The sequence below is a fragment of the Gossypium arboreum genome, chromosome 5 (genome assembly GCF_025698485.1).
Source record: "Gossypium arboreum isolate Shixiya-1 chromosome 5, ASM2569848v2, whole genome shotgun sequence".
NCBI lineage: Eukaryota > Viridiplantae > Streptophyta > Magnoliopsida > Malvales > Malvaceae > Gossypium > Gossypium arboreum.
The window spans coordinates 15,261,585-15,288,116 of record NC_069074.1 but is presented as its reverse complement, the minus strand read 5'-3'; the positions used below and the strand labels follow the sequence as shown (position 1 = coordinate 15,288,116).

The 26,532-nt window shown below is 35.2% G+C and overlaps 6 protein-coding genes across 12 annotated transcripts; 4 read left to right on the top strand and 2 right to left on the bottom strand.

Annotated features, from left to right (window-relative positions):
- Nucleotides 1-7: 7 nt before the first annotated feature.
- Nucleotides 8-1,869, bottom strand: LOC108453263 (uncharacterized). Its single transcript, XM_017751270.2, has 3 exons — nucleotides 1,311-1,869; nucleotides 819-1,178; nucleotides 8-456 (listed from the first exon to the last, which is right to left on the bottom strand). The coding sequence occupies exons 1-3, from the start codon at nucleotides 1,740-1,742 to the stop codon at nucleotides 256-258; spliced, it is 993 nt and encodes a 330-aa protein (XP_017606759.1). The 5' UTR covers nucleotides 1,743-1,869; the 3' UTR covers nucleotides 8-255.
- Nucleotides 1,870-1,911: 42 nt separating this feature from the next.
- On the top strand, nucleotides 1,912-4,435 carry LOC128293065 (uncharacterized). 3 transcript variants are annotated; one of them, XM_053028284.1, is made up of 6 exons: nucleotides 1,912-2,082; nucleotides 2,353-2,781; nucleotides 2,890-3,036; nucleotides 3,177-3,287; nucleotides 3,605-3,703; nucleotides 3,988-4,435. In XM_053028284.1, the coding sequence occupies exons 2-5, from the start codon at nucleotides 2,436-2,438 to the stop codon at nucleotides 3,607-3,609; spliced, it is 609 nt and encodes a 202-aa protein (XP_052884244.1). In that variant the 5' UTR covers nucleotides 1,912-2,082; nucleotides 2,353-2,435; the 3' UTR covers nucleotides 3,610-3,703; nucleotides 3,988-4,435. The 3 variants fall into 3 exon arrangements, with proteins under 3 accessions (XP_052884244.1, XP_052884243.1, XP_052884245.1); XM_053028283.1 differs by having other exon boundaries at nucleotides 1,913-2,082; nucleotides 3,981-4,435; XM_053028285.1 differs by having other exon boundaries at nucleotides 1,928-2,082; nucleotides 2,449-2,781; nucleotides 3,981-4,435.
- A 5,465-nt stretch (nucleotides 4,436-9,900) lies between these two features.
- On the top strand, nucleotides 9,901-14,843 carry LOC108453795 (heterogeneous nuclear ribonucleoprotein 1). 5 transcript variants are annotated; one of them, XR_008283186.1, is made up of 6 exons: nucleotides 9,909-10,351; nucleotides 10,517-10,640; nucleotides 10,911-11,133; nucleotides 11,903-13,091; nucleotides 13,866-14,069; nucleotides 14,478-14,843. XR_008283186.1 is itself a non-coding variant. In XM_017752098.2 (5 exons), exons 3-5 carry the CDS (start codon nucleotides 10,912-10,914, stop codon nucleotides 13,877-13,879), a joined length of 1,425 nt encoding a protein of 474 aa, XP_017607587.1. In that variant the 5' UTR covers nucleotides 9,909-10,351; nucleotides 10,517-10,640; nucleotide 10,911; the 3' UTR covers nucleotides 13,880-14,386. The 5 variants fall into 5 exon arrangements, 3 of the variants coding, with proteins under 3 accessions (XP_052884520.1, XP_017607587.1, XP_017607588.1); XR_008283185.1 differs by lacking the exon at nucleotides 14,478-14,843 and adding an exon at nucleotides 14,162-14,386; XM_017752098.2 differs by lacking the exon at nucleotides 14,478-14,843 and having other exon boundaries at nucleotides 13,866-14,386.
- A 1,485-nt stretch (nucleotides 14,844-16,328) lies between these two features.
- On the top strand, nucleotides 16,329-19,358 carry LOC108449990 (ACT domain-containing protein ACR11-like). The gene is made up of 10 exons (XM_017747400.2): nucleotides 16,329-16,733; nucleotides 17,074-17,152; nucleotides 17,240-17,368; nucleotides 17,448-17,542; nucleotides 17,791-17,875; nucleotides 17,959-18,018; nucleotides 18,278-18,333; nucleotides 18,510-18,615; nucleotides 18,762-18,830; nucleotides 18,981-19,358. The coding sequence occupies exons 1-10, from the start codon at nucleotides 16,606-16,608 to the stop codon at nucleotides 19,041-19,043; spliced, it is 870 nt and encodes a 289-aa protein (XP_017602889.1). The 5' UTR covers nucleotides 16,329-16,605; the 3' UTR covers nucleotides 19,044-19,358.
- Nucleotides 19,359-21,062: 1,704 nt separating this feature from the next.
- LOC108449903 (inositol transporter 4-like) lies at nucleotides 21,063-23,206 on the top strand. The gene is made up of 6 exons (XM_017747281.2): nucleotides 21,063-21,200; nucleotides 21,291-21,361; nucleotides 21,448-21,783; nucleotides 21,868-21,975; nucleotides 22,064-22,669; nucleotides 22,745-23,206. The coding sequence occupies exons 1-6, from the start codon at nucleotides 21,065-21,067 to the stop codon at nucleotides 23,204-23,206; spliced, it is 1,719 nt and encodes a 572-aa protein (XP_017602770.1). The 5' UTR covers nucleotides 21,063-21,064.
- A 264-nt stretch (nucleotides 23,207-23,470) lies between these two features.
- On the bottom strand, nucleotides 23,471-26,267 carry LOC108449904 (U-box domain-containing protein 4-like). Its single transcript, XM_017747282.2, has 2 exons — nucleotides 24,702-26,267; nucleotides 23,471-24,472 (listed from the first exon to the last, which is right to left on the bottom strand). Exons 1-2 carry the CDS (start codon nucleotides 26,019-26,021, stop codon nucleotides 24,410-24,412), a joined length of 1,383 nt encoding a protein of 460 aa, XP_017602771.1. The 5' UTR covers nucleotides 26,022-26,267; the 3' UTR covers nucleotides 23,471-24,409.
- Nucleotides 26,268-26,532: the final 265 nt, after the last annotated feature.

Sequence of the window (26,532 nt, the reverse complement as noted above, 5' to 3'; positions counted from 1 at the left end):
GACAAAATAACGGAAAAAAAGAGAATGTTGAGCATCCACTTTACCTTTTTCCTTGCAGTAGTTATTTGCTCAAATTGAGCATCCACTTCTCTACATTTTGAGTTAAAAGTTTCAAATGCATGATTGAGACATGTAGTTGGCAACTAATGGAACTTCAACACCAAAAACTTTTTATGTAATGAAATTTCCAATTGTACATCCATCGCATGTAATGCGAGATGTTAAGTGTCGACATAAGCAAAAATTCAGCGACTTCTAGTCATGAGAAGGCACTTCGAGGCACCTCTTTTTTTTCTCAGTTTCCTCCTCACAATCTTCTCCATCTACTTCTTGGCAGTTTTCTGAATCTCCTTCGGTTCTTTTCCTCTGAGGGATTACTTGAAAGAAGGAATCTTTCCAGTCTTTTGTCTCCAGGAACTTGAGTAGTATCTCTATAACTTGGTTCACAGTAAGGACCTGCACTTGAAGGAATGAACTGCTAGTTAGACAAGAAAAACTTGGAATAAACATTTGCTTCTTTAATTGCTTGGTAGAAACTTAGCCTGCTAAGTGAGCCAACTACCAAGCATGACTATCAACAGAAACGGTAATCCACACCCTACATCCTAAGCATTGTCTGAAAGAAAGCAGTATAGCTCTCGCATACAATTAAAAAGCTACCCCAAGAGACTTGAGGTTAGCAGATTCCTTTTCAGCTTCTTGCAACTAACATCTAATGCCATAAAAAGTAAAAAAGATCATAAACCAACAGTTTCATCTGAAAGAGGTAAAAACATTCAAGACCCAAATTGTAGTGTACTATATATAACCAAGAATACCTGAGAACTGGACATTTTCATATAAGCTCCAATCGGGAGTTTTGCCGTATGAATTCCCTGTTCCTCTGCTTTCTTCATAGTTATACCTTTCCACCGGTTCCTGTCCACCAATCCGCCGACAATATAAACTTTGGTGGGATCAAGTTCATGTAGCACAGTTTCGGAATCTGCAGTAAGGTACACTAAATCATCTTTCCGATCGGAAAATGCTTTGATATAAGATTGTTTTTCCTTCTCAATAATCCATTTATCGAAACCAGGGAGCCTTTGCAATTGAGTTTCCATCTCCCCTTCGCATCCAGTCAACCAGATGTGAGCAGGAGAACTGCATCTTCCATTCACAGCATAGCAGTACATTATCTGCAGGGTTTGAAAAACATAAGACAACAGTATTCATAAGTGTAATGCAAGAAGAATAACTTAATAAAAGAAACATCTTTAAAACAAAGGGTTTTTTTTGTTTTCTGTTTTTAATGCAAAAACTTCAGACACCTGCTGGACGAGGCTGTGGATCTCAGAGTGGGTCATAAGATGAGAGAATTCAAGGTCGACGACAATGTTTTGGCCTGTCTCCTTGGCTTGGGTCAGTCTCTGGATTTTCTGGCCTCTTTCCTCGGACCTTTTCTCCATCCTCTCTCTCCTCAATTCTTTTCTTGAATCTATGAGCTTAAGCCTTTCGTCTTCGGGTAGGGCGGCCAGTTTCTCTTCCCATTCTTTGCGCTTCCTCTCCGCATCCCTCTGTTTTTGCTCTTTCATTTGTGCTTTCTTCTCGGCTTTCTTCGCCTCGTATTTCTGCTGCTTCAACAGCTTCTTTTGGGCATTCTTCGACAGAGACTGAGGCTGTGGAACGGGACTTGGATTGGGATCGGGAGGGTTTACTTGACCGTTTTGCTCATTTTGCATTGCCTCCATCGTTGTGTTCATATGAGATAACTGGATTTCTGTTCTTTGCGTTTTTGCCTTTTAGGGTTTAAAAGGTTTTGTTCCATTTTCATTAATTGCGTCCGACGTCGTTTAACTTAAGTTTTGCCCGACCCCAGTCAAAACAGGAAAACGGGTCCTAACTCCTAATTAGACGCAGGCGGAAGAGAAGAAGAATAAAATGGGTAATAAGAGCAATTAACCCAAAATCCGAAAAAAAAGGAAAAATTCACTGCTCTGCTTAGATTTGATTTCATTTGGCAAAAACCGAAACCCATCCTCGCTCGGCCCCCGTCTCTTTCCCGTTTCTTCTCTTCTTCCTGCGATCAACTCCACTGTCCAGGTTACATTTTCCGTTTCCTTCGCATTTTTTATTCAGTATTTTTCTTTAATTCATTTTTATTTGATCATTTGGATTTATGGATATTTTTAAGATCAGGAACGCAAAATCATGATTTAATGACGGTTTAGCTCTCTCTCTCTCTCTCTCTCTCTCTCTCTCTCTCAATGTTATTTCCTTTCTCTCAATATAATTTCGAATTTATTTATTATCTTGATTAGAATATTCACAACAGAATAATTAAAACATAAGTTCTTAAAATTCGTTTTGCAGAAAAAAAATTTTAATTAAAAAAAAAGGTCCACTGGAACATATATATTTATTAAGGTTGTGATTCTGTTGAATTTTGTTTGGGGATGATTATGGAAGGGATAGCAAGCAGATCAGAGTTGCGCAAAGAGCTAGAGAGAGAACGCCGTCGTGTAAGGGACCGGCAAAGAAGGCAGTCTATGAGCCATGAGGAGAGAGAGAAGCATCTCGCTAGACGCCGAAGAAACTATCAATTGCGGAGACAGAGAGCTGAAACTGCTCGGTTATACCCTGCTCCACCTCCCGTTCAATTTGAAGATACAAGCATTTCAACAATTCAATCGCCCTTGAGCAATTCCATTTCAAATATAAGTCCTCAGTTTTATGCTGCCGCTCTTGTGGATCCCAATCATGGACCAGAAAGACTAATGCCGGATACGAGAAGTGCCCAGAGTAGGCTTCCACTTCTTTACCTCTAATGTTAGTGGTTGCCATGTATTTAAAGAAAAAAAAAAACACTTCGCTTGCGTTCTTACTTGTTCCTTGTAATTTACTCAACAGGTTTAGAAATCCCAGCTCATAAGTTAGCGACTTTACCTGGAAAGGTACGCTTGAATCACATAAAACATCTGGCACGAGCAATACAGAATCCTGTTTGTGATGGGGTTGGGATAGGTGGGATGATGAAGGGAAATGGAACTTCCAATTGTAAGTTGAAGGATTCATCTTAGTTTATATTATTGAAGGATATATGTTAGTCATGTGATTGATGTGCACTTGGAACCATTTTATAAATGAACTGCCCCATTTCAGATTACAAATTTATATATTCAAAACCTTCTGTCCAGGTTTAGTATCAAAAGGGGTACGATTAAACCATATTAAACGTCTTGCTCGGGCAGTACATCCTATTGTTCAAGAGGCTCCTAGTCTAAGTCTTCAAACCATAAGAACAGAAGGTAAAAATGTATCTTGTGTATTTTTTAGGTTGTGTTGTGTCACAAAATATTCATTGTTCTTTGCCAAACGTTTTTGCTTTCATAAATTTATTTCATAAGGCAATCTTTAGTGCAGCTGAAAAAAGTTCAGCTTTAGGAAGAAACTCATTTGATAAGGTCTAATGAGCCTATGTTTTACAGTTTAATTACGTTCACAAATTATAGTCTCTGATGGTATATCTGATAAGCTAATAGTTGCTTTTATGATGCAATTTAGTTGGTCCAACAGGACAATTTTATGAGAAGAATAACAAGAACACTTTGCTATTATGTTTTAGGGTGAACATTTCTGTTTTACTGCTGAAGACAGATAGCCATTTTACCGAGTCATACTAATATATTTTGGCTCTTCCCCAGATTCTTTCAGTTGAAGATCTGTAAGTTTATTACACTTGTTAATTTTTTATGGTCTCTTGCATATAGTTGATATTCCCTTCTCATTGCATTGCATATTCTACTGGTTCCATCAGAATTTTTTTCTAATTTGTCTGTAAGGGATGAAACATTTGTATGAACCTAAGTCATCAGCAGACATGTTCATATTGCCTCATTTAGTAATAATTCAGTAATATAGAATGATAGCTATACAGGATTTGGAAACTTGTATTTTGAACTAAAATACACTGTATGCTTTGATTTTTGTTGTCCTATAAGACTTCAGGTAGGCTGGAGGAAAAAAAAAAGGATAATTGCAAAAGCAGAGGAGCATCACAGATGTAGACAAGTCGATGGAGAAGGGTGAGAGGGTTTAGAATTTAGAATTTAGTTGCATGATGATGATGAGAAAAGCGATCTGCTAGGACTAGATTTTCACATATCAAGGGGAGGGCTGCTATCTATTTTAACAAATATATTTGTTGTTTTTCTTCCTCTTTCTTCAGACAGGTTAGCTTTGTAAATTCTTCTTTTCTTTTTTTTTAATTTCTCAAATTTTCATTTACTTAGATTTCTTAACTGTTTCCTGCCCCTACTCCCGACCAAATTATTTCGATGAGTTGTCATTCATTGCTACTGAGATGGACTATCAGCTCTCGGTTCTTTTAGCTTGGAATTTGGATGTGGGTCTAGAGCTTTATTTTGAGCAAATTAATGGTGTGAAGATAAAGAAACTATGGGGCAGTAGGGAGTTCCAACACTCGGTATTTAACTGAAAACTCAAGATTGAAATGTCACGATCTTCATTTATTTCCCGCTAGTAAAATTTCATCTCTGTCCTATTCACGCCTAAAATTATAAATGAAAAAAACCAAAGAGTCATAAACACGTCTTCAAATGACTATGTTATTTTTTTCTGGGTGTTCTTCATAAATTGAAAAATTAAATGGTGAATTTTTAATTTGAATTATAAAAATGGTTTGGTATTTACTTAAAATACCTATATTTTTTATAAAGATAAATTTTATATTTTGAATAATTAAATATCAAATAAAAATAATATTTTTCAATAATCAAAAGTTAAGCTAAATCTGATTTGATTTTTATAATAGATTTTATTTTATTTTTAGTGATATCGTTTCTGATGTGTTTATATTGAAAATAGTCAATTAAATAATTTATAATTTTTGTATCAAATACATTAAATTATTAAACTACATGCTTAACAATATAGATTTGCAAAGCCGCAAATATGCAGATTGGGCTTTGGTGTTGGGCCGTCTGAGATTTAGGTCCTTCATGGTCCTTCAAATATTGTATTCTTATTTCTTACGTAATCGCAACCCTAATGAGCGGCGGCCAGTAACAATTCGTGGTGATCAAAACCAGGCTATAAATTAACACCAGAACACAGCCTTCTTTGACGCGGCAGTGAAGTGATTTCTCTTCTTATACCATAACAAATCTTTTAGTAGTTTCGATTGATTTGGGTCTGTTCTATGTTCAAAGTTATCAGTTTTTGGTTTACTTTCTGCATTAGTCCTTTCAAAATTTTGTAGGTTTTGTTCTCAATTTATGTCCTACATTATTGTTTTATTCTTCTTTGTTTCTTCTCTTGTGTTCAATCTAACGTGACGGGGGATTTGAAATCCTTATCTATAAAGCGGGGCAAACCAAATCATGTTTGTATATCCCGAGGATAACGTCACATAACGACACTCATTGATGTAGACGGTCCTACCTCCGGGGAGCTCCTCCGTCGATGAGTTGTCCCATATTCCATCGCCTTGTGGAGCAGCGTCGCTGCTTTTACCATTTGGGACTTGCCATGAGACGTACATTCCAATTCTTCTCTTCGCTTTTCGATTTCTCATATTCTGTCTCTTTTTTCTTTTAGTTTTAAGTAAATTAAAGATTTCAACTTTGATCTGGTTTTAGTTTTGGTAGTATGGTATGACGGGGGACTAAAATCCTTTTCTTAATTTGGGGCAAATCAAAGGATAATATTTGTAAATCCCGAAGATAACGTCATAAAAAAATGAACGGCGACGTTGATGGTCCTCCTTCGGGGGAGTTCCTCCGTCGACGGCAGTCTCATATTCCATTGCCTTGTGGAGCGGCGTTGCTGCTTTTACTTCTTGGGATTGGCCATGAGACTTACAATTCTTTTTTTTTTCCCCCCCTTAATATTAAAAGTTGAAACCATGAAATGCATCCAAACAAATGATATGACCGAAGTAAAAATAGAACATCCATTGGCACAATTAAGGGCTCTGAGATTACAGAAATAGAAAATTATAGAGTTAGATTATTTATAATTGGCCCCAAAAATGGTAAAATTTCTATATTACTCCTTCAAATTTTAAGGAATCAATACTTAAAATGTATTTTGGCTTCTAAAAGTTTATTATTCACTTTTTCTTCTCTTAAAACAATAATTTTGTCGCTTTATCCTATTATTTAAAGTGTTGTTTTTACAAATTTTTATGATCTTCCATGAGATATAATATTATCACAATTCCTACTCCACCAGTATATGTATACAATACACTTTCCTATAAAAGCCCATCTAATGAACATTCATGGCCTTTTTTTGAGCCTAGTCCGTGTCTTAACAATTATGCTTTACGTTTATATCAGACACCCAAGTCCGGAAGTCCCTCCCTTTAAAAAGAAGAATAAAAAAGACAAAAGTCAAGGCAAAGTAGAGTTGTTGGTATTCGACAACATTTTGTTTTTCTCCATATAGTATGATATAGCACGTTTCCATAGAGTGCTTTTTGGAATGATAAATTAGTAATAAAATAACAATAAAAAAACAAACACAATTATAGAAACGAAAAGATTATTAAAGATAATAGTAGTCTGATAAAGTAAAAATAATACCAAACTGAATAAAAATATTGTGTGAACAAAAAATGGTATAATTTCAAAATATCATATTATCATATTTCATGTAAGGACCAAATTGAAAAAATGAATGTGAACAAAAATTTTGCATATTAAGTTGATGTTCTTTTCTCCCTAATTAATAGTAAGCAACCAGCTTGAGTTTTACCCTAAACCTAAAGGAAGTCATGTCCTGTCTTAGTAGGTGGGAGGCAAGGGATGGGAAGTTGCCATTGTTGGATTGGAGTTCCTCCTTTTAGTTTCACCACACATCAAACTTTATTTTTTTATTAAATTATATCAATAAGATTAGGATATAGAAGTTGAAACCTCTGTGTTGATATGACTTCGATATTTCCTTTGCCATTTGCCCCATTTGGTCTTGTAATCATCATAAAATGAAATGCCACCTATACAAATTTAAGAATACATTCTACCCAAATTATTATTCCTACTATTAAATAAAACTTATTTTATTTAAAAATCAAATAAAATCATTTTATAATAAATTTGATATTTATTATTTAAAAATGACATAAATTTTTTTTTCATTTACAATTCAGTTTTCAACAAATAAAATATTTTAAAATTAACTATATTAATTGATCAATTATATTTTTAAGGAAATAAAAGTATTATTTTTAATAGTATAAAACTAAATTTAATCATTTAATAATAAAATTTAATTTAATTAAACTCCAATAAATAAAAAATAAACCTGCCAAATAATTTAACCCATATATATAGTTTAGGTCATAACTAGATAAAAACTAGAATCAGCCAGCCAGCAAGCAGCTTGACTTTGTTTTTGCCTAATTAAATATAGATAAATTGATGTTTTCTTAAACTCAAATTGAACCACTATTACTGTATGATTTTGATAAGTAAGGTTCATAATCTTCTTTGTATTCTGCAGCCGACCACTTGCCTGCCTGTCAGGGCTAGCCCCTAATTATCAACAATTTATTAATTCATACTATATGAGATAGTCGGTTAAATATCTCATATATATTAAAAAAAATTTATTAATTGGTGAATTAGGTTTTTTTCTTTTAAAAAACTTAAGAAAATAAATCGTTTTCAGAAAGTTCGTGTGAAATTTTGTTTAATTGGACGAGTTTTCTATCGACATGTCGAGAAAACATGTCCAATTGAAAGTGTTTTTTAAAAATTTTTAAAAAATAATTACGTCAAACTAGGATGCTTTTCTTAACATGTCAGCAGAAAATTCATCTAGTTAGAAAAATTTTCCTGTCAACTGTACAAAAAACACACCTAATTAAATGGCTTCCATACACTCTCTTCAAATACAATTTATTTTAAAATTTAAAAAAACCGATCTATTTCATCAATTAATTTTTTTCAATATATATGACTGATTTAATTGAGATAGTCCAATAATCAAAATTTATCCAATCATTCTTCTTATTTAAAATGTAATATATATATATATAAATTAAAATAAAATAAACTCATCCCTCGTCCACCTAAAATATATCTTTATTTTTTTATTAATTTTCAACACCTTTTTAACTGATTTTTTTTTTCAAAAAAAAAAGGGGAATATCGAAGGCTAATGAATCGATGTTGATGAAGATTATAGCGGTGATGATGATGATGATGATGATGATGATGATGATGATGATGATGATGATGATGATGCAGATCATTAAACGATGAAAAAAATAAAATAAATTGGGCTAATAATAATATGATTAGTAAGTAAATTAAGTCTGAGTTGGAATTGGTGATGGGGAGGGGAGAGTGGGTGTGGGTGCACAACCAATCCTTTCTGTCTTTCACATTTCTATCTCACCTTTTATTCTTTCTTTGCTTTATTTTATTTTATTTTATTTTTAATATTAAAAGTTGGATGCAAAGTTATTTATTCCAAACATACATATATATATATATATATAAAATACTAATGATTTTTTTTCTCTCAATTCCAATATTTCGACTTTTTAAATGTATCTAGCATACAATTTTAGACTTTATATTCAATATCTTATTTGGTTGAGGAAATTACTTTTTTTTTTTTCCAATTTAGTTATTCTATGTCGATTAAATTTTAATTTGTTTTATATAAATATTATTATTAATATAGAAAAACGTAAATTCATGTATACTAAAATATATTATTTTTAGACTATAAATAATTTTAAATATTATATCAAACAGTATAAATATTAATGTTAATTTTCTTTTGATTGAAGTAAAATTTATATATGAACCATTCAACTCATTTTCTCTCACATACATCTTGTTTTGTTTACTGTTTATATGTACGTAAGTAGCAAAAGGCTCAAAGCCCAAAGACATTCATGTTGTTTGAAAAGATTTTAACACACAACATTGTTGAATCAATGCACTGTGTTAGTTATGGACCACCAAAATTATTATTTAATAATATAATTTAATTCAAACACTTGAGGAAAATTTTTAAGAGTTCAAAAAATTAAGAAATAAATATAATTTTAATAGATGATTTTGAGAGAAAAATAAAAAATTGTCATTTTTATGATGATAATGATTAAATTGTTAAATTTGAGAAAAATGTAGATGAAATAATAGAAATAAAATATATAAAATTACATATGTAAAACAAGACATTGAGATATATTATGTGGTTAAATTGTAATAAGAAATAAAATTAATTTAATATAATTAATTAGTGAATATTAAACTTTTATGACAGATAGGGACTAAATTGAAAAGTTATAAAATTTTATAAGAAATAATAGATAAGTGAAGAATGTATCCTCTCAATGCTTTGACCCGATGTTCAAGTCGAGTATGGATGTTACAATGAACGAAACTTTATCAGTTTGGAAAATATTTTACGGAAAAAAATTAGTAACATATTTTACAGGAATAAAGAAATAATTTTACGTTGTCTAAAATTTTTTCACGTTAAACATCTTATTTTACATGAAACAAACATTAAAAAGATTGAAGATATTTTTGTAAAAATTTTTCATTGAAACAAACAGAATATTAATATTTTTCTAGATAGATTAAAAAAAAAGAGATATAATATTAAAAATAGCTGCTTAGGTCCCTAGGTCCCTTGAGAATTATATAAAGGGACTTTGGAAAGATGCATGTAATGATGTTTATTTATAATGTAAAGTGTTTTAGGATGGAGTTGATATAGTATTGAATAATAATAATAATAATAATAATAATAATAATAATAAAAGATATAATAGAAAATATTGAATTTTTTATTTATTTTTGGATAAATTAAATTGGATTTAATAAGATTGAATTTTAAACCGATAAAAATATGTGAAAGGTTAATAATATTGATTTAAACCGCGTTTAGAAGACAATTTTAAAATCAAATTCAAAACATGGAAACAGCCATCGTCTCTCTTTAACAACTTTCTTGTAAGAAAAGGATAGCCTACCCTTTGCTGCCTTACACAATTCTCTCTTTCTCTCTGCTAAATATATATAAAATAAATATCCCTTTGTTTTTATCCAAATCCATTTTCTCTCACACATCTCTGCCTCTCTGTTTGATACACGAAATCCATTCATTTACACCACAGGCACACACACATATATTCTTTTTATAAATCCCAATTCCATTGATAACGAAAACAGTAATCGGAAGAAACAAAGAAAAGAAAAAAAAAAAAAAAAAAGAGAGAGGAAAAGGAGGGCCTTTTCAGCCCTCTCTTCTTGTTATGCTTCCTCTCAGATCTTAGATTCTCTTGCTTTACCTTCTGGGCCTTTTTCTTTTTCCCTCCCTGGTACAGTTTATATCATTGTCCCTTCAAAACTAGATTAAAATAAACACCCAAATCTTGTTTTTCTTATGTTTTCTTCATTATTTGCTCTAAACTAATTCTGGGTGTTGGATCCTTCCACTCATTTCGCGTTAAAGTTGCTCCCTTTTCATGCGTTGTGTTTTTTAGGAATCCTGGATTGTTGGCCGATTCATAGTCGATCCGTAATTGGTTTTACGTTTTCCGATTGAATCCAACATTGGGTCGTTTTATATTGATATAAACAACGAAGCTTTGCTTGATTCCTGACAAGGCACGGTTATCTTCGTTTAATCTACATTTACAATGTTTATGTTGGATTGTCTTTTTAAACCATGATGCTGAATTTTGTATTGGCTTTTAAATTTAAAGAAACCAAAGTCTTGATTATATCTGGGGTTATTTTACATAAATTACGAGTCGAATTCTAGATCCAATGCTTGCTTCTTCTCTTGTTGAATAGAATTATATATATATATATATATATATTTATGACATGTTATATTCAAGTTGTTTACGATTCAATTTGATATCCAATATTCAGAATGGAAATGGAGCTTGGCAAACTATTTATCGGCGGGATTTCTTGGGGCACAAATGAGGACCGTCTTAGAGAGTATTTTCAAACTTTTGGGGAAGTTGTGGAAGCTGTGATAATGAAGGATCGGGCTACCGGCCGTGCCCGTGGATTCGGGTTTGTCGTTTTTGCTGATCCGGCTGTTGCAGAAAGGGTTGTGATGAAAGAGCATATGATAGACGGTAGAACTGTGAGTTCTTAACTTTTTTGATCTCCCTTATAACATGATTTATTCTGCAATATACTTTTCATTGTATAACATGCAATTCGATCAGTTGATGGCCTTTCATATTATCTTTTCGTTTATTTTTCAGTCATGATTGGTTGATTATTTGATTAAAATAGGACATTAAAAAAAATTGTATTGGTTTAATTTTGATGCTTGTATTGTACATTGTGAGGTTTGCTTGGCAGCATGTTGCTATTGAGTAAGAACTACTCCAGTAACATGTATTTCCCTTTTGAGGGCTAATGAAGGTGATAGATTTCCAAACATTGTCAATGTTGACAGCTTCATATTGCAGGTTTGATCACCAGTACGAAATCGCTTTCAGCAGTAGAATAAATTTCAAAAAGACCAAAATTCTTATATTAGACGTGACTCAAATATAACAAATGTTCTTCTTATAGTTGCATTTAGATGGATCAATGCATTCAAAACAGAATTTTCTAATTGTGAAAAAAGAACCATTGGTAATTGTATAGCAATCGAAGTGATGATGACTTTACAACCTTAAGTACTAGAGCGGTGTAAAAATACAATCTGTATCATGGGGAAAAAGCATATTTGTAGAATAGTGCAAGTTTCCCTGATTCATAAAAGAATTTGGGTAAAGTTGATCAGCTTTAGGTGGTGCCTTTCTTTAAGATTCAAAGAGTTTGTGCACTTCAGATACCGGTATTTATGTTGTAAGACTGAAATTGTGTTTTAACTCCGTTTTCTATGTCTCTCTCTACAGGTTGAGGCAAAGAAGGCAGTTCCTAGGGATGACCAGAACATGTTGAGCAAAAATAATATTAGCACACTTGGATCACCTGGTCCTTCTCGCACAAAAAAGATATTTGTAGGAGGCTTGGCATCCACAGTCACTGAGAGTGACTTTAAGAGGTACTTTGATCAGTTCGGTACAATTACAGATGTTGTTGTGATGTATGATCACAACACTCAGAGGCCACGAGGTTTTGGATTCATAACTTATGATTCAGAGGAAGCTGTGGATAAAGTCTTGCAGAGAACATTTCATGAGCTCAACGGGAAAATGGTTGAGGTCAAGCGAGCTGTCCCCAAAGAATCATCTTTAGGTCCTAACCGGAACCAGTTAGGTGGGTATAACTTTGGCCTTAGTAGAGTCAATAGCTTCCTTAACGGGTACATGCAGGGTTATAATACTAATTCAGTCGGTGGTTATGGTGTTAGAATGGAAGGTAGATCTAGTCCTGGTACTATTGGTCATAATGGGTTTTCTCCATTGAGTCATGGTTATGGGATGGGACTGAATTTTGAGTCAAATTTAAGTCCAAGCTCTGGATGGAACTCGAACCTTGGTTCTAACCTGAGCCATGGACGGGGATTTAACACTTCATTTAATGGAAATTCAAACAGATTTGCAAGTCCCTTTGGGTATGGTGTGGGCAGTGGAGGAAATGATTCCGTCTTAAACTCAGCTGGTCGAAATGTGTGGGGAAATGGAAATCTTAACTATGCAACTAACCCCACAAACTCTAGTGCTATGTTGGGGCCTGGAAGCGGGAAAACAGGTGTGAGTTCTTTGGGCAGCATTGGACCACTTTGGGATTCCTCTCCTAAGTCAGGTCAAGGTGGAGGTGTTGCTTCTGCTTACAATAGTAGCAATCTTAGGTATGGAAGTGGCGATTTTGGTATTGCATCGGGAGGGATAGGCCATGGGAGAAGCAGTGGAACCAGTGTTGCCCAGGTATCATCCCATGGTGGTTATGACAGGGCTTATGCTGATATTTATGACAATGGTTCATTTTTCGAGGATTCTACGTGGCAATCTTCACCCTTAGACCTAGAGCAGTCTAGTTCTTTTGATTTTGGTCTGGGAAATACAACTTCAGATGTTATGTCTAATAACTCTGCTGGTTACATTGGCGGTTATAACGTTACAAATAGGCAGTCAAATGGAGGTAAGACTTGGTTCATTTTCTATTGGTTATAATGTGCCAGAAGTCCCTGCAATTTTTGAAAATTGGGAATTTAGTCCTTGTACTTTTATTTCATGAAATTTAGTCCCTCTACTTTTCAGATTTTAAAATTTAAGTCTTAAATCCTTTTTGTTAAATTCAAGTTAATTACAAAGTGTTTTTTTGTTTTTCAAAAATGTCAGCAACAAACTTAACAAAAAGGATTTAGCAGTGTTAACAGTTGCACCTGAATTTTGAAATATAAAAAGTAGGAGGACTAAATTCATAAATTTCAAAAAGTACAGGGACTTCCGGCAAGTTTTAACCTTTTCTATTTAACTGTTTCTTTACATTTATTTTCCTCAGATATCTTGCTTGTCTTCTTAAACTTATTAATGGCTCTGTTTCTTTTTTTACATATAGAACATCATCAACAGATGTAGAGCATACACACTAGTATTAGACCAAAAGCATTTCTTGGGTTATACTAGTTTTGCGAGGTTTATTGAATTATATTTGTCTAGTTGTCATTTACTAGATAATTAAAACCGGTATGCGATTAAGAACCAATGCTGCTTAGGCAATTTCATTGTGTTTTGGCCGTCTTTAGGGTGTCATTAACTTATCTATAGTCCTTCTAAGGATCAATGTCAGAATCCATGTTTAGCAACGAAAAAAAAAAAAACCTATTCATCAGTTAGTAGTTCAGAAACAGATAATATTAATCTGGGTGCTTTATTGTGGTACTCATTTTCTATTGCTTACCATCTTTTCCAGGGATTGCCACATAGGTTGATGATGATATGATGTCACGATATAACGGTAGGATATTTGAACAGTGGAGCGGATGAATGACTGGATTTCTACATTGCCCCCACTGAGATATTTCAATTTTATACGAAAATACGAGTAGAGAGCTGATTTGGTTTACCTGTTTTGATGAACCTGTTATAGAGACGAGTTACAAAGAATTCATGTAAGGTATGTGCTTGAGGGTTTTTTTTTTTTTTTTGTTCTTTCCATTTTCTAACACAGGTTTTCTTTACTGGGATTTTAATTAAATGTAAAATCAGATTGCCAGTATATGCAGATTATTGTAATTTTTCTTTCCCATTCTTTCCTTTGGAGTTTAGAGTTGTTCGATTTTTATGGTGTTATATCCATTGAAGCTGCCGGGTTAATGTATATTGTAGGTATTAGTGAGATGTCTATTTGGTTTGGATTTACATTCTGAAATGGAGGGTTACTCATTTAAGAGATCCCCTTGAATAAAGATGATGCAAAAGTTTAAAAAAGAATGTGATTTATTTTTGGTATATTTTGTTATTCACTCGATTTATATTTGATACACACTGTTTAACTTTTTACAAAATTTATCTTCCATGCAAGGAAAACAAATTGCAAGGCACTGCTCCTTTGCAAAAATGAGTGCATTTTTGTAAACACAAGTTGTCCCGAACCAAGTGCAGCCGACGAGGCATCTTTTATTAAATACCAGAATATTGTGTGGTGGTTTTGACCTCTTATCTTATCCTAACATTTCTTAACGCTTGTGCTTTGTAGTCACTTTCGTTGTATGGGTATATCATCACCTTCGACTTCCATGAATAGGGGATTTTATCACCTATTGAGGTGGTCCTTGGCAGATCTCTGCATTAGTTCATATAAAAAGGGAACAATTTACTTTAAGATTATAAGATAATGTAAGAAAACTACCATTACATATAATGACAGCATCAGGCATTAAGTATATAATGGATAATGGTGTTCATTCGAGTGGTAGCAATGCAAGCAATTTTAAGTTACCGTGATGTACAAGAATATTTACTATATATCAAGTAAAGCCAAAACCTAAATAAGATTGTTGTTCATTGTTGCTAAGCCATGCTATTTCCTTTCTTTATACTTTTGCCTTCATTATTAGCCTTCTCCCGCAATGACTACAATAAGCCATATACAGTATTAAATGCCTCTAACAACCTAATCTTTACACATTACATTATATTGTTTTTGTTTAGCATTTCTATTACCATTGCAAAAAGATCAGTTTAAAAAATGCATTTAAAAATTTGCTATAGCAAAAACAATAAGGACCTTAGTTTTACCGTGTTTAAATGTATTTTTCTTCTTATTTAAGGGTTAAGAGAGTTTATAACTAGAAATAAATATTGTATAAAGAAAAACACAAGAAAAGAACTGAGAGATGTTATAATTATAAATTAATCATTATGTAAAAAAATGCAGTTGAAAAATTGATATTAGGATGTATTATGAGTTATTATTATTATTATTATTATTATTATTATTAAGAAGAGAGTTACGAGATTTATAGTGTTGCATTATAATGGAAAAATAGTTTTAAAATGATAAAACGTCTGAAAAGGACATTATCTTAAAACTATATTATAGATTATTTGTAATAGTAATCCAATAAATGAACAGTATAAAGATATATATATATATATATATATATAACGATTTAATTTTAAAATTTATATAAAAATGATTTTAATTTTCTTAAAAGAAAATATCATCTTAACAAAAAATAATTATTATCCACTTTAAAAATTAAAATTAGCAAGTGATATTCATAATATAATTATATACATATTATACAAATATGTGAATGTATGATTAGTAATAAAGTAATTATACCTTTTAAGGCAATTTTGCTTTTGGTTAAAAACATTAGGTAGGAAAAAAACACACTTTGTTTAGAGAACACTAGAACTATGCTTTAGTTGTGTTTGTAAAGTTGATGTTTCGAAGTTTTCTTTTTTTGAAATTTACTTTAAATATAAATTCATAATATATCAGCTCCATCTAAATAAATTTTAGATTTCAATTTAATCATATATTATAATTATAATTTATTAATTATATTTAAACTTATAATTATGCTCGTAACAACACTTGCAAAATGCTAAATAAGCCTCGAGTGATGGTGTCTTGAACTTAACGCCATCATGTGTAAGTGTCGTTAGGATAAGGGCACTTCGGGAATCATAACATGTAAGGTAAGTTGCGCGCGTGCGTGCCTCTATGTGCTCTCCATACTTGAAAATATTTCCGAGTCACTTCCGCAACATTTAAGGCCATGTTTGGTTACCTTGATTCTCAAACTTAACATCCATAATCGACGTGTTGTTAAATAGGAAAAAGACCAAACACGGCTCAGGAAATTTGATGGGTCCGTTTAAACGTTAGGGAGATATTATGACAACAAAGGGAATGGCCGAATGGGATTGGATTATATTTATACGTAATTCAAAAAGGAAGGAAAAGGAAAGAGAGGAGCAAAATAAATGAGTGTTATCTTTCTCCTCCTAATCTCTATCTCCATGGCGGATAAAACGAGAGCCTCACCTTACCACTCTCATCTCTTCAAACTCCCTTCTTCTTCTTCAATTTGATCTATCTGTTTCTTTCTTCTTTGCTTCTTTTCAAGCTCTATTATTATAACAGCTGCCTCTGTTTCTTCTTCTTCTTTTCAATTGCCATTAGTTTGATTGTAGCTATGGCTTCTGCTGCTAACTGTGTAGTGTATTTTAGCAGCAACACTAACTACCTTACTGTCTCTGAACATTCTTTGCCTGCTAGCTTTGTCAGCAGACCACCCAACAACAACACTCTTGGGAAAAGAAGGTATGACTGCTGATCTTAAATTCTAGTTTCTTTTTATGCCCTGGGTGTTGAAATTATTGATTGGGAAATTTTATAGGGTGTTTTTTTTTTTATGGTACATGAAAGTAAACAAATTAATGCATTTGTAATCCGTCGTTATTGTCTTAGAAATTGGATCAGGTATGGGATTTTAAAGCACGTCTCTCTGATTATAGTTTAAACCGCTTTTGCTGCAATTTTGCTGTACCAATCGTCCCTTTTCTTCAGTTGCTACTGTTACTCCTCAACTGGATTTGCGGTTGCTAACATTGTATATATATTGATGCGTAATCTCTTTTCTAAGCTACATCTTGGCTTTTAGTCGTTACAGTGTCAGATTGTTATCTTCAACGACGGGAATCAATCCACGGGCAGCAGCACCATCAGCCACTGCTGTAGAGGTATGGAAGAGCAGTAACATATTTAGTTGATTGTTAACCATTTATTAACTGCCTAAACTTCCATTCCTTATGGTTTTATGGTTGAAGAATGATGGAAGTTTCCCCGACACTGATATGGTTCCAACCCCCAAAGTTATAATTGATCAAGACTCGGATCCAGATGCCACTGTTGTTGAAATTACCTTTGGCGATCGACTCGGAGCGCTTCTTGATACTGTATAATTTGTATTCTCTTTCATTTTATTTTATAACAACTTTTTATGTATGATCTTAACCATTAGCTAATGAGCTGCAGATGAATGCACTTAAAAGTCTCGGGTTGAATGTTACTAAGGCAAATGTCTATTTGGATTCATCTGGGAAGCACAACAAGTTTTGCATCACCAAGGCGTAAGTTTAGATCCCCATTTTGCTTGAATTATTTGACATAAGTATGGTTCTTCATTTCCCTTGAACTAATAAAGTCTTGTTATTGTGGCGAATCAATTATCTCATTCATCAAGTAAATTCCCTAAAATGGGCTAAGGCAAACTTTGGGAATTCAAGGCTGTTAATTAAAAAACTCAGATAAAATTTGGATGTTAGACAAGCTATTTTAGATGCAATTTTACTAATATAGTGATGGTGTGCTCCTGCAGTAGCACTGGAAGGAAAGTTGAAGAACCAGAACTGCTCGAGGCAATACGTTTGACGATTATAAACAACTTACTTGAGTTTCATCCGGTAACCATCTCTTCTTTTTTCCTTATTCTTGGTGAGGAATCTCCCAGTAAAGCCTATTGACATGTTATGTGGTTGTGGTCCAGGAATCAAGCTCCCAGTTAGCAATGGGTGCAACTTTTGGTGCTGAGCCACCAAAAGAAACGGTATTCCTCTTGCAAAGTTTCTCTTTTCTTCTCACCCAATGAGTTCAAGCATTTTCCTATGAATGTTTGTCGAAATAAACTTTCTGCCACCACAAGAAGAGACTGTTACATTGCCATTTGCTTAATTCCTATGCAGAGTTTTGATGCTTGCTACCGAGACTTATGCAAATTGGTCATAAATGTTACAAATTGTCAATCAATTATTGAGCTGAGCATGCATTAATCTCTTATTAAATTTTGCACTGCTGGAATTCCTCAGGTTGATGTAGACATTGCTACTCGCATTAGAGTTCATGATGATGGTCCTGACCGTAGGTAATGAATACTGTGGTCTCTCTCTAAATGCTGGGGCTTATAGTCTTATACAATGCAATCCCCACCCTTGAAATTTGATAGCTTAGGACTATAGCCTTGGCCACATTTTGAAATTTTGCTAGTCGGCTCCCATACCCTGACGATTATGGTGTGTCAATGTAAAAAAAATTGTTCAGCTTGCTATATGTAGAGACAGCCGATCATCCAGGGTTGTTGGTGGAGCTTGTGAAAACTATTACCGACATCAACGTTGCAGTTGAGTCCGGAGAGTTCGACACGGAGGTGATTGATCAGCTATTCTTTTTCTTTTTGTAACCGAGGAATTAGAGGATTAGATGATTATATTTTCACCTTCTTTTTTGAAGAATTGGTACTGGTAACTTCGTATTAGCATAATAATTAGTTTTGTCTACTTTTTTGCCACCTAGGGGTTGCTTGCAAAGGCAAAGTTTCACGTCAGTTACAAGGGTAAAGCCCTCATCAAGCCTCTGCAGCAGGTAAAGAACAACATAAACCCAAACTTTTGCTACTCATTCTCCACCTGCTAACCCAAAGTGTACATGCTAGAAGAGATATATTTCAAAAGAAAATTGTATAGGGTTTTTTCAAGGTGTGCTTATGAAATGTTGCTCTATGATACCTGACAGGTTCTTGCAAATAGTTTACGATATTACTTGAGGCGTCCGACTACAGAGGAGGCGAGTTTTTGAGCCACCATAAGAGCAAGTTAGCAATGGGGTGAAGTTTAGAATGCTGTTGGCAAATAATCTCCTCTTGTAGGAATTCTATATACAGTCCCCTGTTACAGCATGGTAATTGTTGTATAACGATTTTAATTAATTTGATCACTAGTTGTGCAACACTACGGGATTCTTAGAAACGTGGGCTCATTTTGTGTGTCATTTGAGTCGGGCCTTACCCACACTCCACTATTTAAACTCTGTTTACTTATATATTTCAGATATACAAAACAAAAAGGAGAGATGTTGAATCCCCACATCAGTAATAAGTTTATTTTGGGGTAATTTAAGTTGGATTAAAACTGTTGGAGCCCTGCCTACTATAAGCAACCTCAATTTTTGTAATCATCAAGTGGTCCTCTCTTAATTTTTTTATATTTAATTCAAATTTTCATTTAATATATAATTCAAATATAAATATATTAAAATATTGTTAATTAAAATTATTTAAACAAAATAGCTCCTTCGAATCTGAAAATTTTTTCTCGAGATTTTGAACTTGGTGATCACCGATGTTAGAAATTGAAGAATGGAAGAGAAACTAGAATTGGATGAAGTTGAATTCCCTCATACTATCTGCTTTCATCTATGGGACGCTTGGGAAAAGCTAAAATTGGATCAAGTTGTGGTGATCGATTTTTGCATGACACCTGCCCAACTCTATTTTAATTGAATGCGTCGTCCGAAATCAAACTCAACTTGAAGACCTGTAAGTCCACAGCTCGCCCAATAATCTCAAAATTAGAGCAGGTGAACTTGGAAGTTATCTCGCCATTGTTGAACAATGGCCAAAAGTGTCGGGATTTGTTTTATCGAGAAGGTAAAAAACACATTATAGTGATTGAAGATACTTGCCTCGAGACAACAATCGTGAATCAGCTGAAAATGATGGCTATATTGTTTCTTTTGCTCACAATGAGAAGAGTTGAAAATCAGAGCTCCAACTTGTAAACACCACGAATTTACGGTTTCAAGCTTCAAATAAATTACTATCCACAAATCTTTGGTCAATCAAGCTTAATTAGTGTACAGATATTTCTACTAAAGGAACCCCTGAGTCTCCTGAAATTTTACCTCTCCCCATATCTTTTAGGTTTGAAAGGAGTAGTCTGTAGCTTTTCAGCATTGTAGATAACAAATATTTACAGTTTCAGAGTGTAGACGAAACAGAACAGGGTTTGCCTGTTTCGGTTCTCCCTAATTCCTTTTAAATTTAAAGAACTCTGTTTACATTTTAGTTCCAAATTTGACCTTTTTTGTCAACAAGATACTCAACATCCTAAAATAATACAACAGTGTCTTTTTATAGTATGAATTATTTAAGTAAGGTATGAATAATTTTTTTTTGGAATATGCAATTTGAATGTAATTTGTGTATATAATTTATTATGAAAGATTATTTGAAATTTTATTTTTTTAAAATAATTTAATTATGCATATTAATTTGTCATTCTCCTATTAAAAAAGGGATAAAATGAGGTAGAATCATAGTTTGATATAATTCGTCTCTAGAATATATAGAATATTAATAATGTTTGTGATGAAAAGCATGAGAAAAAGTAAAAAGCAAGGGGCGGCTATAATTACCAATTTCTTAAAATTGACCATGGAGAAAAAGGTGTTGAACCTCAAAGAGGAAAGAACTACAATTTACTACTCTAAATATGGTAAACAAAATTAGTTAAATTAAGACAATGGAACCGTATAAAAGACTGTTAGGATAGCTTCCCACTTCCATTTTAACCACACTCAAATCTCAGCTATTTAATTTAATTAACCACGAAAACAATTTTTAACTCATTTCAACTCAAAGCCTAGGATTAATTATAACACAAATCTTCATTGCATTTTAACTAGCTGGATCTCTGGGGGACTCTTTTGGTATTAAGCTTACATTACTTTCATGGCTGATCCAAACTGGCACGATTTCTTATCTAATTTTTTTGTTTATTTTCAATACAAGGAAATTTCGTTTTGCCAGTTGGGAAAACATGGTTGAAGGTGGTGTCGCAAAAGCAGACAAGACGGAGTTTACCGAGTGCTGGAGGACGACATGGAAGACTCCTTACATTATGAAGCTTGCATTGTCGGCTGGGATTGGAGGGCTTCTATTTGGTTATGACACTGGTAAATAACATATGATGCTACATGTTCATTTGTAACATAAATGGTGTTGTATATGTATAATGTATATAATCATTAATGTTTGGATTCCAGGGGTGATATCTGGTGCTCTACTTTACATCAAAGAGGACTTTGAGGAAGTTGATAAGAAAACATGGCTACAGGTTAGATAGTGATTTACCGAGTTCTTGTAGGGCAGAGAAATTAAAGAAAGGGAATATCGTTTGATGAGTTGATGATGATGATGCAGGAAACCATTGTGAGTATGGCAGTCGCAGGTGCTATATTTGGAGCTGGAATTGGAGGGTGGATGAATGACAGGTTCGGGAGAAGAGTGTCGATTTTGGTTGCTGATGTTCTTTTCTTCGTAGGTTCCATAGTGATGGCTGTGGCTATGGCTCAATGGATGATTATCCTGGGAAGGATTTTTGTTGGTTTTGGAGTCGGAATGGCTTCCATGACAGCACCTCTTTATATTTCGGAAGCTTCCCCTGCTAGAATCCGAGGGGCACTTGTTAGCACCAATGGCTTGCTAATTACAGGTGGCCAGTTTCTGGCTTACCTAATCAATCTGGCCTTCACTCATGTATGTCATATTTAATCATTACAGTTCAAAATTTATCATCTCTTATTGGCTCAACTTGAAAGTACCACTTCCATTGTGTTTCAGGCTCCTGGAACCTGGCGTTGGATGCTTGGAGTAGCTGGACTCCCCGCCTTGGTTCAGTTCATCTTGATGCTCACACTCCCCGAGTCTCCTAGATGGCTTTACAGACAGGTTTAACTCTTGTCCTGATTGATGTGATGAGGCAACAATAATAATGATGATGATGATATATTGTTTATTATTATGTTTCACTCTTCAGAACAAGGTCGAAGAGGCCAAGGCCATACTAGAAAAACTTTATCCTGCTGACGAAGTTTTAGAAGAAATTAATGCCTTGAGAATCTCTGTAGAGGCTGAAAAAGCTGATGAACACGCCATTGGAGACAGTCTGATGCAAAAGTTGAAAGGTGCATTTGGAAATGTGGTAGTCCGAAGGGGGCTGTATGCTGGGGTGACAGTTCAGGTGGCTCAGCAATTTTCAGGCATCAACACAGTGATGTATTACAGCCCGATGATAGTTCAGTTCGCGGGGTTCGCATCAAACAAGACGGCTATGGCCCTTTCTCTTGTCACATCTGGTCTTAACGCGCTAGGGTCTGTGGTGAGCATGTTTTTTGTCGACAGATACGGGAGGCGGAAGATGATGCTGATTTCAATGATGGGTATCATTACATGCCTTTTAGCCTTAACCGTGGTGTTCTGGCAGGCCGCCATCCGGTCCCCGCAGCTTAACATGTTGGAATCCACGCAATTCGGTGCAAATGGAACGTGTCCAAGTTTTAAGTCGGCTGCTGATGCACCATCATGGAACTGCATGTCTTGCTTGAAAGCCGAATGTGATTTCTGTGCTAATGCGGTAAATGAAGTAAGTATATCCACACCTCTCCATTTCCTTGCACATTAGACACATCCATTAATGCATCAAAATCCATATGTTCAGTATGCCCCAGGAGCATGTCTGGTAGTGACGAAAGATATGAAGAATGCATGTCAGGGGAAACATCGTACTTGGTTCAAGGATGGTTGCCCAAGCAAAACTGGGTTCCTGGCAGTCATATTGCTGGGATTGTACATCATTTCCTTCTCCCCTGGGATGGGAACCGTGCCATGGGTTGTCAACTCCGAGATTTATCCACTAAAGTACAGAGGTCTATGTGGAGGGCTGGCCGCAGTTTCCAACTGGGTCTCCAATCTCATAGTCAGCGAGTCTTTCTTGACCTTAACCAAGGCTCTTGGTTCCGCTGGCACCTTCCTCCTCTTTACTGGGTTTTCTGTGACTGGGATTACTTGCATCTACGTCTTTGTACCTGAAACTAAGGGACTGTCGTTCGAGGAGGTTGAGAAGCTGCTTGAGACTGGGTTCAAGCCCAAAGCATTTACGAAGAAGAAGTCTAAAGAGTAACGGCCGGCCGGTCTAGTTGCTAGGCTTTTACTATTTCTAGTTGGGCCTTAGCCTTCCAAGATCAAGATGGCTTGTATAAGTATTGTCCAAATCCCCATGTTGGTTTTTATTTTACTGTCCATTCATAAATGCTGTAACAGAATCTTATTAATCAACAAACAGTAGGACTTTACAAATACAAAACAATTTCTTGGTTTTTAATTTATATGTTGCAGTCACTTTTTACAGTAGGACACAAAACCAGAATAGATGCCAACAGTTAGGTTTCTTGATTAATCATTTACTTGAATGCATAGATTAGACCATCAATTACAAGTTCACTATCCTTTGTACAGTAGGACAAAACACACTTGCTCCTGCCAGCTAATACATGATAACAACACAAAAGAACCAAAAAGAAAGTGAATCTCCCATATAGTTGAAACGACTTTACACCAAATTGGAGAAGATCAAGAGTCCTAAGATGCCGCAATATGCATCCACCTAATGCAAAATACAGTCCCTCGTCAATACTGCATCAATCCCCTTGGCAGCTTGGAAATGAAAACCATATGCTATACATTCTTCCTTCATTCTGCAGGTCTCGAATGTTGATGCCATGTATAACATGCTATGTACATCTCTATTTGACAACCGAGAACTTGAGGAGAAATGTTTATTAACCACACAAGGTGCTAGAGATGATCAACAAGTACAAGAACAGAAAGTTTATCGTATGCCATCCTTAGGCAACTTTATGCAAAACCTAATACAATCGTCTCCATTACAGAAGGCTTGAGCTACAAGCTGAGATGATCAAAAAAAAAAAAAATGCTTGGATGTAGATCACATCACATTAACATATTCTCCATAGTCCACATTCACTATGCAGAAAGACAATCAATACCCAGTAGATCTATGCAATAGAATTTTGGGTCACTCAGACAAAACATAAGGAAAATAACCCAAAATCCACAAGTCAAACCCTGAGAACACAAGTCAATAATAAAAGGCAAAAAAAAAAAAAAAACCCAAAACCTAATCAATACAAGTAAGCTCAAAGTCAGTCTCTTGCAGACTAGCCTCCTTTAAATTGTCTTTTGTACTTGTACAACTCAACCACACTGTACAAACCATCAGAACACTCCCTATACAAATAAAAAAAACTCAATAATCTGGTCTAATTACCTCAATTACTAATAAACTTCTCTTCTCTTCTCTTCTCTAAGGACTGGAACACAAAGGCTCTTGTCTGGATTCTCTTAGATACCTAAGAAGAGTTTCAGCCTGCAAAATTAACATTCAACAAATACGTTGGTTGTTAAAATGAAGCAAACAATCGCATGGTTAGATTTGATGCAAAACTAAACGTTCTCAGTTCTGATCATCCAAGTGCAATTACTTAAATCAATCAAAGCAATTCAATCAACTAAAAACAGCATTGTGATTAGAAAGAATCAATCAATTACATTATCTTCATCCAAACACAAGTAAATCAAACATCAACTAGAATTACCTTATGTTTAGCCTTAGCACTCCCAGTCTGAGAAAGAGCCACAAGAGGAGGGATCCCACCTTCCCTAACAAGCAACCCTCGATTCCTAATGCTATCAGCACACAACTGCAACAGTGTCAACACCGCGAACTCCTTCCCCTTGGTAGACCCATCCTCAATCGCCTCCACCAGTGCCGCAATCCCACCTTCCTCAACGATAGCTTCCCTTCCTTCCTCAATTCCTGCCAAGCTACTGAGGACAACCATCGCCTTCTCTTCCATTCCGGTCCCTTGCTCGCCTACCATCCCCACCAAAGGCCTAACTGCACCCGCACTAACCGCCCTTTCTTTGTTCTGCCTGGCCGAACACAGCTTATAAAGGGTTGTTAGTGCATCTTTCTTGCCTCTGTTGGATCCGTTAATAAGAAGGGATACCAGAGGTGGTATCGCCCCGCATGCTCCAATTGAAGCCTTGTTTTCTTCGATCAAAGCTAAGCTCAGAAGTGCACAGGCCGCGTTTTGCTTGGAGGTTTCGGTTCCCGTCTTGAGAACATACACTAATGATTTTATAGCTCCAGCATTTATAATTCGGTCTTTGTTCGCTTCGAAAAGAGACAAATTTAGCAACGCGGTCACTGCGTGCTCTTGAGTCCATGGATCGGTGTTCCGAAGGAGCGAAGTGAGAGCAGGGATCGCACCGGATTCTCCGATTAACTCACGGTTATCCACGCGGTTCTTCGCTAGCAGTCTGAGCTTAGCCGCAGCCGATCGCTTCACGGCAATGGACGGTGATTGGAGGCCATCGATGCAGATCTTGACCGTCGGTTGAAGATCCTCCGGTGAAATACTCTCGATAATTTCCGTCGAGAAGTTCTCTCTCTGCAGAAAGCCTTGGCACGGCTCCAGTTCACACATAGCTCCATTGCCGCTCTCATTTACCAAGGCGTTTTCGGGCGAGGGCAAGGTAGCCAACCGCTGCAACTCACCGGAGATGTCGCTGCTACAAGCCGAGAAATCGCTGAAGGCTTGAGAAATGTCTAAAAAGCCCTCGGTTTCTGAGTCGGACTTAACAGATTTGGCGTTGCTCTTGGAAGCCAGTTGGCCGAGACGCATGTCGATGGCGGATTCGGTGAGGTTTTCGGAGATACATCCGGACCTTTGGGGGACGGAGCTAGTAAAGGAGCAGCTGCTGTCGTCGTTTTGGTAGAAATTGGAGCGTATCGTACGCATGGAACGACCAGTTGTGTGTCGGTCGTTTTTAGCCGTCGAAGCCGAACCTTGAGTGCAAATGTTTCGACCTAACGGAGACCTGCTTGAACTGGAATCTCCAACAGAAACCATTTCTCTTTTTCAGAGACAATAAAATGAGAGTAGAAGAAACAACAGCAAGAGTTAATACAAATTCGAACAGTGGTTTGTTGGTTAAGAGAAATTCATTTCACAGTTAGCTAAGAGGGTTGGAGCCTGGGGGGTCGATCTATGTATTTATTGGGCAGAGAGTGAAAGGAACTGCTGTGGATTTGGTTTCTTTGCCTATCTATCTGCTCCCGCTTGGTTTGTGTAAAAGTTAAATAAAGTAAAACGGTCGTCCCAAATAAAGTAACACGTGCTCCTTTCCTGTGGGCCCAAAACTTTCTTAAAAGCATAAACATTAGTTTAAGTCTAGTTTTAGTCCCTATTGCTCTTGAAATTTTATATAGCAAAGGGATTAAACCATAATTAAAGCAAAATAAAAGGAAAGGTAGCTGGGTGGTGAGATCTGGTCAGCTCAGGTGTGACGGTGGTCACAGCCGTGAGGCATGAGCCATGCCCACGTGTTTTGAATCAAACTCCAATGCCCATTTTTTCTCAA